We start from the raw sequence: 15,005 nt of genomic DNA, 5'->3' as shown, positions 1-15,005 counted from the left end.
GGCTCCTTAGTTGTGGCATGCAGCCTCCTTAGTTGAGGCATGCGAACTCTTAGTTGCAGCATGCATGTGGGATCTAGTTCCCTGACCAGGGATCGAATCCAGACCCCCTGCATTGGGAGCATGGAGTCTTATCCACTGTGCCACCAGGGAACTCCCCAGATAAAAGAACTTTTAACTTAGATGTAAAATTGACGAAATTGTAGTTTATATTTTCTAGCTTGTACATGAGTATGTATTTTCTTCTTGCCAGAACAGTGGAAACACTGCATAAAACTAACTCAGTTGGTTTTACTTCATTTCTTATATACATGTACATTCTACCAACACTCTCTACCTTTGGCTTACTGATGAGTAAGAAAGGACTGAAAGGAAAAGAAACTATGGGTTGTCCTGTCTTTCCCTTTCCTTCTACGTCATCATTTCGGTATATGTGGTTGACTGATACAGGAGTAAGAAAGAGTATGACAGACTTCCTTGGCCATTCATGTTTCTTAGAATGCCACTGCTGCCCTTTGGTGATCAAAGAAAATTCTGCTTCCAACAGAAAGAGCCCGAAGAGGGCTGTCAGAGCTCCCACATACTCAGTCCTAGATGTAATATGCTTACCTTGTACTCGTTTTGAGTCTTGCTGAATTCACACATTCTGTGGGTCTACTGGAGTTCTGCGCTCCCAGGGAGCATCTTGGATGCTGCATGCAAATGGAGCATAAAAGGAACCGTGGACAGGAATATTTTGCGTGGCTGCTTTGCTCACATGCATGCTTTCTTGTCCCCTTGGTCTCCACTTCCAAAATCACATTCAAACATAAATTTATTAAGCATTTCATACAGTGACAGCAGAGCATTAATTTCATTGCAGGGTCCTTCTGCACGGGGGCCCCGTGTGACTGCATTGGTTGTGTGCCCATGAAGCTGGCCCTTTCTGTATCAGGGGAAGCCACAAGACAGCTGGAAGCCTCTTGCATGCGCTGTTTATGAAGGAACCCAGTTCACGGCAACCTGGACACTGCCAATAGTGTATCCGTGCGAAATAGTTTCCTTGAAACTGATGGAATGCACTGATTTCAAACTCAGTTGAATTAATGTCATCTTAGAGATAGTTGGATCTCTTAGAGGGATCCCAGCTCCATGAGGAGTACCTTTAAGATGGGCCTTTGGAACTTCAGTGCCAAAGCTAGAACCAGGTACTCATCATTAAATCAATCCCTATGTCCCTTACAATTTTGTTTGTCTTTCTCCCAGGATTTCCAGCAGGAGAGCTCCAGAAACCTTTCTTTTGGGGAACAGAATATCCTCGGTAAGTAAACTAATAAAGAAACCACTTACTGACAAGTAACAAAGAATATGATGTTTTGGCAGAGCATAGAATATAAAGTCAAAGGAACAAAGCTAGTGGTTGTTGAGCAAAAAGAAGGCATAGAACCTGGCATGGGTCGGCCCCACTCTTGCCATGTTAGGTATTTGTTTTCTGATTCTTGTTGCCAGGGTGTATGACGAGGTAGGAAAGCCAACCTATACACAGGTAGCTTTCATTTTTTATGCATTTGTTCACTTATACATTGACTCATACTAGAAAAATGCGGACCTTGAAGGATTCTTAGGATTTGAGTTGATGGGTCCAATACAATTCCAGAGGGAGGAAACAACGTGAGAAAAGGAAAGAAAATTGCTTTTCAAATAGCAAAGAGTCTGGTTTGGCTGGTCCAAGTGTGATTCCTCCATCTTCCAAACGAGCAAAGTTGCATTTCTTTGACCATTCATCCATAGTCACATCTCCTCCTTTTTTTTTTTTTGAATTTTATTTTATTTATTTTTTTATACAGCAGGTTCTTATTAGTTATCCATTTTATATATATTAGTGTATATATGTCAATCCCAATCTCCCAGTTCATCACACCACCACTGCCCCCTGGCCACTTTCCCCCCTTGGTGTCCATACGTTTCTTCTCTACATCTGTGTCTCTATTTCTGCCCTGCAAACCGGTTCATCTGTACCATTTTTCTAGGTTCCACATATATGCGTTAATATACGATATTTGTTTTTCTCTTTTCTGACTAACTTCACTCTGTATGACAGTCTCTAGATCCATCCATGTCTCTACAAATGACCGAATTTCGTTCCTTTTTATGGCTGAGTAATATTCCATTGTATATATGTACCACATCTTCTTTATCTGTTCATCTGTCGACGGGCATTTAGGTTGCTTCCATGACATGGCTATTGTAAATAGTGCTGCACTGAACATTGGGGTACATGTGTCTTTTTGAATTATGGTTTTCTCGGGTATATGCCCAGTAGTGGGATTGCTGGGTCATATGGTAATTCTATTTTTAGTTTTTTAAGGAACCTCCATACTGTTCTCCGTAGTGGCTGTATCAATTTACATTCCCACCAGCAGTGCAAGAGGGTTCCATTTTCTCCACGCCCTCTCCAGCAGTTGTTGTTTGTAGATTTTCTGATGATGCCCATTCTAACTGGTGTGAGGTGATACCTCATTGTAGTTTTGATTTGCATTTCTCTAATAATTAGTGATGTTGAGCAGCTTTTCATGTGCTTCTTGGCCATCTGTACGTCTTCTTTGGAGAAGTGTCTATTTAGGTCTGCTGCCCATTTTTGGATTGGGTTGTTTGCAAATATTTTCTCCCATTCTGAGGGTTGTCTTTTGGTCTTGTTTATGGTTTCCTTTGCTTTGCAAAAGCTTTTAAGTTTCATTAGGTCCCATTTGTTGATTTTTGTTTTTATTTCCATTACTCTAGGAGGTGGATCAAAAAAGATCTTTGTGATTTATGTCAAAGAGTGTTCTTCCTATGTTTTCCTCTAAGAGTTTTATAGTGTCCAATTTTACATTTAGGTCTTTAACCCATTTTGAGTTTATTTTTGTGTATGGTGTTAGGGAGTGTTCTAATTTCATTCTTTTACATGTAGCTGTCCAGTCTTCCCAGCACCACTTATTGAAGAGACTGTCTTTTCTCCATTATATATCCTTGCCTCCTTTGTCATAGATTAGGTGACCATAGGTGTGTGGGTTTATCTCTGGGCTTTCTATCCTGTTCCATTGATCTATATTTCTGTTTCTGTGCCAGTATCATGCTGTCTTCATTACTGTAGCTCTGTAGTATAGTCTGAAGTCAGGGAGCCTGATTCCTCCAGCTCGGTTTTTCTTTCTCCAGATTTCAAGATTGCTTTGGCTATTCGGGGTCTTTTGTGTTCCCATACAAATTGTGAAATTCTTTGTTCTAGTTCTGTGAAAAATGCCAATGGTAGTTTGATGGGGATTGCATTGAATCTGTAGATTGCTTTGGGTAGTATAGTCATTTTCACAATATTGATTCTCCCAATCCAAGAACATGGTATATCTCTCCATCTGTTGGTATCATCTTTAATTTCTTTCATCAGTGTCTTATAGTTTTCTGCATACAGGTTTTTTGTCTCCCTAGGTAGGTTTATTCCTAGGTATTTTATTCTTTTTGTTGCGATGGTAAATGGGAGTGTTTCCTTAATTTCTCTTTTAGGCTTTTCATCATTAATGTATAGGAATGCAAGAGATTTCTGTGCATTAATTTTGTATCCTGCAACTTTTCCAAATTCATTGATTAGCTCTAGTAGTTTTCTGGTGGCATCTTTAGGATTCTCTATGTATAGTATCATGTCATTTGCAAACAGTGACAGTTTTACTTCTTTTCCAATTTGTATTCCTTTTATTCCTTTTTCTTCTCTGATTGCCGTGGCGAGGACTTCCAAAACTATGTTGAATAATAGTGGCGAGAGTGGACATCCTTGTCTTGTTACTGATCTTAGAGGAAATGCTTTCAGTTTTTCACCATTGAGAATGATGTTTGCTGTGGGTTTGACATATATGGACTTTATTATGTTGAGGTAGGTTCACTCTATGCCCACTTTCTGGAGAGTTTTTTTTTTTTTATCATAAATGGGTGTTGAATTTCGTCAAAAGCTTTTTCTGCATCTATTGAGATGATCACATGGTTTTTATTTTTCAATTTGTTAATATGGTGTATCACACTGATTTGTGTGTATTGAAGAATGCTTTCATCCCTGCGATAAATCCCACTTGATCATGGTGTATGATCCTTTTAATGTGTTGTTGGATTCTGTTTGCTAGTATTCTGTTGAGGATTTTTGCATCTATATTCATCAGTGATATTGGTCTGTAATTTTCTTTTTTTGTAGTATCTTTGTCTGGTTTTGGTATCAGGGTGATGGTGGCCTCATAGAGTGAGTTTGGGAGTGTTCCTTCCTTTGCAATTTTTTGGAGAGTTTGAGAAGGATGAGTGTTAGCTCTTCTCTAAATGTTTGATAGAGTTCACCTGTGAAGCCCTCTGGCCCTGAACTTTTGTTTGTTGGAAGATTTTTAATTACAGTTTCAATTTCATTGCTTGAGTCACATCTCCTTCTGACTCTCCTCTTCTGCTTTCTCCTCCACTTTTTTTTTTTTAAGCCAGTTATTACTGTGGACAACTGGGGCTCAGTTTTGCTGGGGAACTGTAGAATATGCTTCAGCATGATTCCATCTCAGGAGCAAAGGAGCTGGGGTATTTGTCATCCAACTCACTTTCCATCATTAATTGAGGACTGCCAGCAGGTGTATTAACTCCCTGGCATTGCCCAGTATAGGCCTGGAGGGCTCTGGTGGCCAGAGAAAGCCCTCGGGTGACTAGTTTCAGGTGCTGGCAGTTGGAAGCTGTCAGATTGGTGTGCTTCAAAATGGTGAGTGCCCAGGGACAGCAGCAGGCATCGACAAAGCCTGCTATAGGGAAGCGCTATCATTAGCATAAATGAAAATTATCCGTGTGTATTGACCAAATCCATTAATATCATCCCAGGTCTCAGCTGCATAGTTTTCATCAGTGTTCAGGTATTTGGAATCCATTTTTTCCGTTGTTAAGATTAGAAATTTATATATATTTCCATAAAATTAAGGGTTTAGGCTAAATATTTGCTAAGCTTGCTTCAAACTAAAAAAGTCCTAGAAGTCTTTGATCCTGCTTATCATTAGCAATTTAACTGATCTTCTGTGGTTATATACCTGAACACTTGGACATAGTCTGGTTGGGTTTTGAATTTATTGGTCAATGTATTTGTTTACTGGGTCCACGAGATAATTTTCTGATATAAAAGTCAAAATGATAGAGACTTATGAAATGTTAGTGTTCAACCTTATGCTGAGTGGGAGAGAGATTTTTATTTTCATTTTTTATTTTATTTTATTTTTTTTACATCTTTATTGGAGTATAATTGCCACACAATGGTGTGTCAGTTTCTGCCCCACAACAAAGTGAATCAGCCACACACACACACACACACACACACACACACGTTCCCATATCTCCTCCCTCCTGCATCCCCCTCCCTCCCACCCTCCCCATCCCACCCCTCCAGGCGGTCACAAAGTACGGAGCTGTTCCCCCCGTGCTATGCGGCCGCTTCCCACCAGCTATCTGTTTTACATTTGGTAGTGTATATATGTCCATGCCACTCTCTCGCTCCGTCACAGCTTAACCTTCCCCCTCCCCATATCCTCAAGTCCACTCTCTAGTAGGTCTGTGTCTTTATTCCTGTCTTACCCCTAGGTTCTTCATGACATTTTTTTTCATAAATTCCATATATATGTGTTAGTATACTGTATTTGTCTTTCTCTTTCTGTCTGACTTCACTCTGTATGACAGACTCTAGGTCCATCCACCTCATTACAAATAGCTCAGTTTTGTTTCTTTTTATGGCTGAGTAATATTCCATTGTATATTTGTGCCACATCTTCTTTATCCATTCATCTGATGATGGACACTTAGGTTGTTTCCATCTCCGGGCTATTGTAAATAGAGCTGCAATGAACATTTTGGTACATGACTCTTTTTGCATTATGGTTTTCTCAGGGTATATGCCCAGTAGTGGGATTGCTGGGTTGTATGGTAGTTCTATTTGTAGTTTTTTAAGGAACCTCCATACTGTTCTCCATAGTGGCTGTACCAATTCACATTCCCACCAGCAGTGCAAGAGCGTTCCCTTTTCTCCACGCCCTGTCCAGCATTTATTGTTTCTAGAATTTTTGATGATGGCCATTCTGACTGGTATGAGATGATATCTCATTGTAGTTTTGATTTGCATTTCTCTAATGATTAATGATGTTGAGCATCCTTTCATGTGTTTGTTGGCAGTCTGTATATCTTCTTTGGAGAAATGTCTATTTAGGTCTTCTGCCCATTTTTGGATTGGGTTGTTGGTTTTTTTGATATCGAGCTGCATGAGCTGCTTGTAAATTTTGGAGATTAATCCTTTGTCAGTTGCTTCATTTGCAAATATTTTCGCCCATTCTGAGGATTGTCTTTTGGTCTTGTTTATGGTTTCGTTTGCTGTGCAAAAGCTTCGAAGTTTCATTAGGTCCCATTTGTTTGTTTTTATTTCCAATTCTCTAGGAGGTGGGTCAAAAAGGATCTTGCTGTGATTTATGTCATAGAGTGTTCTGCCTATGTTTTCCTCTAAGAGTTTGATAGTTTCTGGCCTTACATTTAGGTCTTTAATCCATTTTGAGCTTATTTTCGTGTATGGTGTTAGGGAGTGATCTAATCTCATACTTTTACATGTACCTGTCCAGTTTTCCCAGCACCACTTATTGAAGAGGCTGTCCTTTCTCCACTGTACATTCCTGCCTTCTTTATCAAAGATAAGGTGACCATATGTGCGTGGGTTTATCTCTGGGCTTTCTTTCCTGTTCCATTGATCTATCTTTCTGTTTTTGTGCCAGTACCATACTGTCTTGAATACTGTAGCTTTGTTGTATAGTCTGAAGTCAGGGAGCCTGATTCCTCCAGCTCCGTTTTTCGTTCTCAAGATTGCTTTGGCTATTCAGGGTCTTTTGTGTTTCCATACAAACTGTGAAATTTTTTGTTCTAGTTCTGTGAAAAATGCCAGTGGTAGTTTGATAGGGATTGCACTGAATCTGTAGATTGCTTTGGATAGTACAGTCATTTTCACAATGTTGATTCTTCCATTCCAAGAACATGGTATATCTCTCCATCTATTTGTGTCATCTTTAATTTCTTTCATCAGTGTCTTATAATTTTCTGCATACAGGTCTTTTGTCTCCTTAGGTAGGTTTATTCCTAGATGTTTTATTCTTTTTGTTGCAATGGTGAATGGGAGTGTTTTCTTGATTTCACTTTCAGATTTTTCATCATTAGTGTATAGGAATGCCAGAGATTTCTGTGCATCAATTTTGTATCCTCATACTTTTCCAAATTCATTGACTAGCTCTTGTACTTTTCTGGTAGCATCTTTAGGATTCTCTATGTATAGTATCATGTCATCTGCAAACAGTGACAGCTTTATTTCTTCTTTTCCGATTTGGATTCCTTTTATTTCCTTTTCTTCTCTGATTACTGTGGCTAAAACTTCCAAAACTATGTTGAATAAGAGTGGTGAGAGTGGGCAACCTTGTCTTGTTCATGATCTTAGTGGAAATGCTTTCAGTTTTTCACCATTGAGGATAATGTTGGCTGTGGGTTTCTCATATATGGCCTTTATTATGTTGAGGAAAGTTCCCTCTATGCCTACTTTCGGGAGGCTTTTTATCATAAATGGGTGTTGAATTTTGTCGAAAGCTTTCTCTGCATCTATTGAGCTGATCATATGGTTTTTCTCCTTCAGTTTGTTAATATGGTGTATCACATTGATTGATTTGCATATATTGAAGAATCCTTGCATTCCTGGAATAAACCCCACTTGATTATGGTGCATGATCCTTTTAATGTGCTGTTGGATTCTGTTTGCTAGTATTTTGTGGAGGATTTTTGCATCTATGTTCATCAGTGATATTGGCCTGTAGTTTTCTTTCTTTGTGACATCCTTGTCTGGTTTTGGTATCAGAGTGATGGTGGCCTCGTAGAATGAGTTTGGGAGTGTTCCTCCCTCTGCTATATTTTGGAAGAGTTTGAGAAGGACAGGTGTTAGCTCTTCTCTAAATGTTTGATAGAATTCGCCTGTGAAGCCATCTGGTCCTGGGCTTCCGTTTGTTGGAAGATTTTAATCACAGTTTCAGTTTCAGTGCTTGTGATTGGTCTGTTCATATTTTCTATTTCTTCCTGACTCAGTCTTGGCAGGTTGTGCATTTCTAAGAATTTGTCCATTTCTTCCAGGTTGTCCATTTTATTGGCATAGAGTTGCTTGTAGTAATCTCTCATGATCTTTTGTATTTCTGCAGTGTCAGTTGTTACTTCTGCTTTTTCATTTCTAATTCTGTTGATTTGAGTCTTCTCCCTTTTTTTCTTGATGCGTCTGGCTAATGGTTTATCAATTTTGTTTATCTTCTCAAAGAACCATCTTTTAGTTTTATTGATCTTTGCTATCATTTCCTTCATTTCTTTTTCATTTATTTCTGATCTGATTTTTATGATTTCTTTCCTTCTGCTAACTTTGGGGTATATTTGTTCTTCTTTCTCTAATTGCTTTAGGTGTAAGGTTAGGCTCTTTATTCGAGATGTTTCCTGTTTCTTAAGGTAGGATTGTATTGCTATAAACTTCCCTCTTAGAACTGCTTTTGCTGCATCCCATAGGTTTTGGGTTGTTGTGTTTTCATTGTCATTTGTTCCTAGGTATTTTTTGATTCCCTCTTTGATTTCTTCAGTGATTTCTTGGTTATTAAGTAGTGTATTGTTTAGCCTCCATATGTTTGTATTTTAAACAGATTTTTTCCTGTAATTGATACCTAGTCTACAGCATTGTGGTCGGAAAAGATACTTGATATGATTTCAATTTTCTGAAATTTACCAAGGCTTGATTTGTGATGCAAGATATGATCTATCCTGGATAATGTTCCATGAGCACTTAAGAAGAATGTGTATTCTGTTCTTTTTCGATGGAATGTCCTATAAATATCAATTAAGTCCATCTTGTTTAATGTATCTTTTAAAGCTTGTGTTTCCTTATTTATTTTCATTTTGGCTGATCTGTCCCTTGGTGAAAGTGGAAAAAAAGAAAGAAGATAAAGTAAAATAAAGTAAGATAAAATACAGTAAAGTTATTAAAGTTAAAAAATAATTATTAAAAAAAATTAAAAGAAACAAAAAAAATCATAAATCTTGCTCTCAAAGTCCACCTCCTCAATTTGGGATGATTCGTTGTCTAAAGGAGGGAAGGAAGGAAGGAAAGAATGAAGATAAAGTAAAATAAACTAAAGTTATTAAAATATAAAGTAATTATTAAGAAAAAAATTTTTTTTTTTTTTTTTTTTTTTTTTTTATTTTATTTTTTTTATTTTTTTTTAATTTTTTTATTTTTTAACATCTTTATTGGGGTATAATTGCTTTACAATGGTGTGTTAGTTTCTGCTTTATAACAAAGTGAATCAGTCATACATATACATATGTTCCCATATCTCTTCCCTCTTGCATCTCCCTCCCTCCCACCCTCCCTATCCCACCCCTCCAGGCGGTCACAAAGCACCGAGCCGATATCCCTGTGCCATGCGGCTGCTTCCCACTAGCTATCTACCTTACTGCGTTTGTTAGTGTGTATATGCCCATGACTCTCTTTCGCCCTGTCACAGCTCACCCTTCCCCCTCCCCATATCTTAAGTCCTTTCTCCAGTAGGTCTGTGTCTTTATTCCTGTCTTACCCCTGGGTTCTTCATGACATTAGTTTTTTCTTCTTAAATTCCATATATATGTGTTAGCATACGGTATTTGTGTTTTTCTTTCTGACTTACTTCACTCTGTATGACAGACTCTAGGTCTATCCACCTCATTACAAATAGCTCAATTTCGTTTCTTTTTATGGCTGAGTAATATTCCATTGTATATATGTGCCACATCTTCTTTATCCATTCATCCGATGACGGGCACTTAGGTTGTTTCCATCTCCGGGCTATTGTAAATAGAGCTGCAATGAACATTTTGGTACATGACTCTTTTTGAATTTTGGTTTTCTCAGGGTATATGCCCAGTAGTGGGATTGCTGGGTCATATGGTAGTTCTATTTGTAGTTTTTTAAGGAACCTCCATACTGTTCTCCATAGTGGCTGAACCAATTCACATTCCCACCAGCAGTGCAAGAGTGTTCCCTTTTCTCCACACCCTCTCCAGCATTTATTGTTTCTAGATTTTTTGATGATGGCCATTCTGACTGGTGTGAGATGATATCTCATTGTAGTTTTGATTTGCATTTCTCTAATGATTAATGATGTTGAGCATTCTTTCATGTGTTTGTTGGCAGTCTGTATATCTTCTTTGGAGAAATGTCTATTTAGGTCTTCTGCCCATTTTTGGATTGGGTTGTTTGTTTTCTTGTTATTGAGCTGCATGAGCTGCTTGTAAATTTTGGAGATTAATCCTTTGTCGGTTGCTTCATTTGCAAATATTTTCTCCCATTCTGAGGGTTGTCTTTTGGTCTTGTTTACGGTTTCCTTTGCTGTGCAAAAGCTTTGAAGTTTCATTAGGTCCCATTTGTTTATTTTTGTTTTTATTTCCATTACTCTAGGAGGTGGATCAGAAAGGATCTTGCTTTGATTTATGTCATAGAGTGTTCTGCCTATGTTTTCCTCTAAGAGTTTGATAGTTTCTGGCCTTACATTTAGGTCTTTAATCCATTTTGAGCTTATTTTTGTATATGGTGTTAGGGAGTGATCTAATCTCATACTTTTACATGTACCTGTCCAGTTTTCCCAGCACCACTTATTGAAGAGGCTGTCCTTTCTCCATTGTACATTACTGCCACCTTTATCAAAGATAAGGTGTCCATATGTGCATGGGTTTATCTCTGGGCTTTCTATCCTGTTCCATTGATCTATCTTTCTGTTTTTGTGCCAGTACCATACCGTCTTGATGACTGTAGCTTTGTAGTATAGTCTGAAGTCAGGGAGCCTGATTCCTCCAGTTCCTTCTTTCGTTCTCAAGATTGCTTTGGCTATTCGGGGTCTTTTGTGTTTCCATACAAATTGTGAAAGTTTTTGTTCTAGTTCTGTGAAAAATGCCAGTGGTAGTTTGATAGGGATTGCATTGAATCTGTAGATTGCTTTGGGTAGTAGAGTCATTTTCACAATGTTGATTCTTCCAATCCAAGAACATGGTATATCTCTCCATCTATTTATATCATCTTTAATTTCTTTCATCAGTGTCTTATAATTTTCTGCATACAGGTCTTTTGTCTCCTTAGGTAGGTTTATTCCTAGATATTTTATTCTTTTTGTTGCAATGGTAAATGGGAGTGTTTTCTTGATTTCACTTTCAGATTTTTCATCATTAGTATATAGGAATGCCAGAGATTTCTGTGCATTAATTTTGTATCCTGCCACTTTACCAAATTCATTGATTAGCTCTAGTAGTTTTCTGGTAGCATCTTTAGGGTTCTCTATGTATAGGATCATGTCATCTGCAAACAGTGACAGCTTTACTTCTTCTTTTCCAATTTGGATTCCTTTTATTTCCTTTTCTTCTCTGATTGCTGTGGCTAAAACTTCCAAAACAATGTTGAATAATAGTGGTGAGAGTGGGCAACCTTGTCTTGTTCCTGATCTTAGTGGAAATGCTTTCAGTTTTTCACCATTGAGGATGATGTTTGCTGTGGGCTTGTCATATATGGCCTTTATTATGTTGAGGAAAGTTCCCTCTATGCCTACTTTCTGCAGGGTTTTTATCATAAATGGGTGTTGAATTTTGTCAAAAGCTTTCTCTGCATCTATTGAGATGATCATATGGTTTTTCTCCTTCAATTTGTTAATATGGTTTATCACATTGATAGATTTGCGTATATTGAAGAATCCTTGCATTCCTGGAATAAACCCCACTTGATCATGGTGTATGATCCTTTTAATGTGCTGTTGGATTCTGTTTGCTAGTATTTTGTTGAGGATTTTTGCATCTATGTTCATCAGTGATATTGGCCTGTAGTTTTCTTTCTTTGTGACATCCTTGTCTGGTTTTGGTATCAAGGTGATGGTGGCCTCGTAGAAGGAGTTAGGGAATGGTCCTCCCTCTGCTATATTTTGGAAGAGTTTGAGAAGGATAGGTGTTAGCTCTTCTCTAAATGTTTGATAGAATTCGCCTGTGAAGCCATCTGGTCCTGGGCTTTTCTTTGTTGGAAGATTTTTCTTAATATGATCTTGGACCTGAACCCACTTTAGTAAAGCCTTCAATTCCATATCTGAGGAGGACTGTAACACCATTCCTTTACCTTTCCAGCACATCTTGTTTAAATATTATAAAGATCACAGTACAGCTCTCGGTGTTTCAGCAGAAAGAACTGCTGGTTAAGGTCACAGACAGAATGCATACAAGGCCAAAGTAAATAAACATAGGGAATCATTTTAAAAAAAAAAAAAAGAACTTTAGAAATGAATTGTGCTGCAAAACTACGTTTGCAATGACAGTGTCATGTTTGGCCCGACTACGTTTCAGAGGCACTGCATCAATATAAACAGAAGCATCTAATGCACTTTTGCAGAACAGTGCTTCTCGGCCAAGGCCTAGTGTGAATTCATCCTACTGCTAGGTGTCGCTGACACTTCGGTCCGCTTTACTGGCAACATTTTTGGCAACGCATCCTATGCTAAAAAAAAGGCTGGAAACCAAGCGTGTGACAAGAGCCCCATCCACCGTGTTACTTCTTTTCATGCTTCTTGGTTAATTCCCCTGCGCCTGGCCGGAAGCTGCCCCGAGGGGTGTCGCCAGCCCCGGCTTCCCTCTGCCGACTCTCCCGGGAGACCTGCTGCACAGCCCGCAGGATGGCATTCTGCACAATCTGTTTGCTGGCGATCTGCAGCTTCGCCTCTTCCGGCTCACTTCCAGGTTTCTCACCTTAGTATGAGGCCCACGTCAAAACAAAGCCCATTCATTCCAGGAGGCAGTAGGACTATCTCCTAAGGATACCTGGGAGGAACTCCGGATAGGAGAGATGCTCCTGGTTCCGTCAAGTTGGAAGCCCCAAGGGATGGTCTACTCTGCAGGCACAGAGGGCTTCATTAGAACTGCCTCCTCGTGGCTGTGAAGCCTTGAGCGTAACATGCGAACATCCAGGAATATGGAACTTCAAAAAACTCTACGACTGCTTCGCAGCTCGGGAGGAGCGGGCGAGGCCGCAGCTGCCCAGTGACGCGCGATCCCTGAGCAGACAACTTCAAGAAAAAAAAATTTTTTATAAAAAGGACGGATAGAACCCTTGGACAAATGGTGGAAGCAAAGCTATACAGACAAAATCTCACACAGAAGCGTATACATACACACTCACAAAAAGAGGAAAAGGGGAAAAAAATCATAAGTCTTGCTCTCCAAGTCCACCTCCTTAATTTGGGATGATTCGTTGTCTATTCACGTATTCCACAGATGCAAGGTACATCAAGTTGATTGTGGAGCTTTAATCCGCTGCTTCTGAGGCTGCTGGGAGAGATTTCCCTTTCTCTTCTTTGTTCTAACAGCTCCCAGGGGCTCAGCTTTGGATTTGGCCCCGCCTCTGTGTGTAGGTCGCAGGAGGGCGTCTGTTCTTCGCTCAGACAGGCAGACAGGATGGGGTTAAAGGAGCCGGTGATTCGGGGGCTCTGGCTCACTCAGGCCGGGGGGAGGGAGGGGCACGGAGTGTGGGGCGGGCCTGTGGCGGCAGAGGCCGGCGTGACGTTGCACCAGCCTGAGGCGCGCCGTGCGTTCTCCTGGGGAAGTTGTCCCTGGATCCCGGGACCCTGGCAGTGGCGGGCTGCACAGGCTCCCCAGAAGGGGGGTGTGGATAGTGACCTGTGGTCGCACACAGGCTTCTTGGTGGCGGCAGCAGCAGCCTTAGCGTCTCATGCCCGTCTCTGGGGTCCACGCTTTTAGCCGCGGCTCGCGCCCATCTCTGGAGCTCCTTTAAGCGGCGCTCTGAATCCCCTCTCCTCGCGCACCAGGAAACAAAGAGAGAAGAAAAAGTCTCTTGCCTCTTTGGCAGGTCCAGACTTTTCCCCGGACTCCCTCCCGGCTAGCCGTGGTGCACTAACCCCTTGCAGGCTGTGTTCACGCCGCCAACCCCAGTCCTCTCCCTGTGCTCCGACCGAAGCCCGAGCCTCAGCTCCCAGCCCCACCTGCCCCGGTGGGGGAGCAGACAAGCCTCTCGGGCTGGTGAGTGTCGGTCGGCACTGATCCTCTGTGCGGGAATCTCTCCGCTTTGCCCTCCGCACCCCTGTTGCTGTGCTCTCCTCCGTGGCTCCGAATCTTACCCCCTCTGCCCCCCGCAGTCTCCGCCCGCGAAGACTAGTGTGTGGAAACCTTTCCTCCTTCACAGCTCTCTCCCGCTGGTGCAGGTCCTGTCGCTATCCTTTTGTCTCTGTTTTGTCTTTTTTCTTTTGCCCTACCCAGGTACGTGGGACTTTCTTGCCTTTTGGGAGGTCTGAGGTCTTCTGCCAGCGTTCAGTAGGTGTTCTGTAGGAGTTGTTCCACGTGTAGATGTATTTCTGGTGTATCTGTGGGGAGGAAGGTGATCTCCGTGTCTTACTCTTCGGCCATCTTCCCCTCTTCCCGAGATTTTTATTTTTTTCCTAAGTGTTCTGTGTTTGCATTGAAGCCATTCATCCTCTATTAACATGCCCATTCAATGAATAATTATTAAGCATCGTTTGGGCACTCAACATTGGAAATGTGGAGGTGCTGGAGAGATGGAGATCACAGTCCAGTGAGATGGGTTCCCATACATGCATCTGTTCTAGATGGATTTCCTCCAGAACCAAGGAGTGGCTATTCTTTCTGCTCACACTGGTCAGCTTAGCCCTCCGGTGAGTGTTGGGTCTAATTGTGGTGACATAAACAAGCTGAATTATTTCCAGAGGAAAGAATCAAGATTGTAAACGGCATAAGACAAAATATCCCAAAGTGTGTGTTCCATGAAGTAGTAATAGAGGTGAGTTGTCCTCCCCTTCCCTTTGTTTTGGAGAATGGCAGTACTTAGCAGCATAGAAATTCCCAAGAAGTCCTGCCAGAAGTCCCTAAACTCCCCTTTTTCCTGTGTTTTGGGAACTGCTGGTCAAGAATTCATGACT

The 15,005-nt window shown here is 40.7% G+C and overlaps 1 protein-coding gene and 1 pseudogene across 1 annotated transcript in view; one reads left to right on the top strand and one right to left on the bottom strand.

Moving 5' to 3' along the window:
• PHEX (phosphate regulating endopeptidase X-linked) overlaps positions 1–15,005 on the top strand; it is a 204,981-nt gene that overhangs the window by 165,492 nt on the left and 24,484 nt on the right. Inside the window, exon 16 of the mRNA XM_067722956.1 lies at positions 1,243–1,297. Within this exon, the coding sequence (XP_067579057.1) occupies positions 1,243–1,297 (55 nt within the window). The remainder of the gene's footprint in view (positions 1–1,242; positions 1,298–15,005) is intronic.
• Positions 12,321–12,805, bottom strand: LOC137217517 (A-kinase anchor protein inhibitor 1 pseudogene; annotated as a pseudogene).

Source organism: Pseudorca crassidens, chromosome X, assembly GCF_039906515.1.
Source record: "Pseudorca crassidens isolate mPseCra1 chromosome X, mPseCra1.hap1, whole genome shotgun sequence".
In the NCBI taxonomy this organism is placed as follows: domain Eukaryota; kingdom Metazoa; phylum Chordata; class Mammalia; order Artiodactyla; family Delphinidae; genus Pseudorca; species Pseudorca crassidens.
Note: the sequence above shows the minus strand (reverse complement) of the source record. Positions and strands in the feature narration are given on the sequence as shown.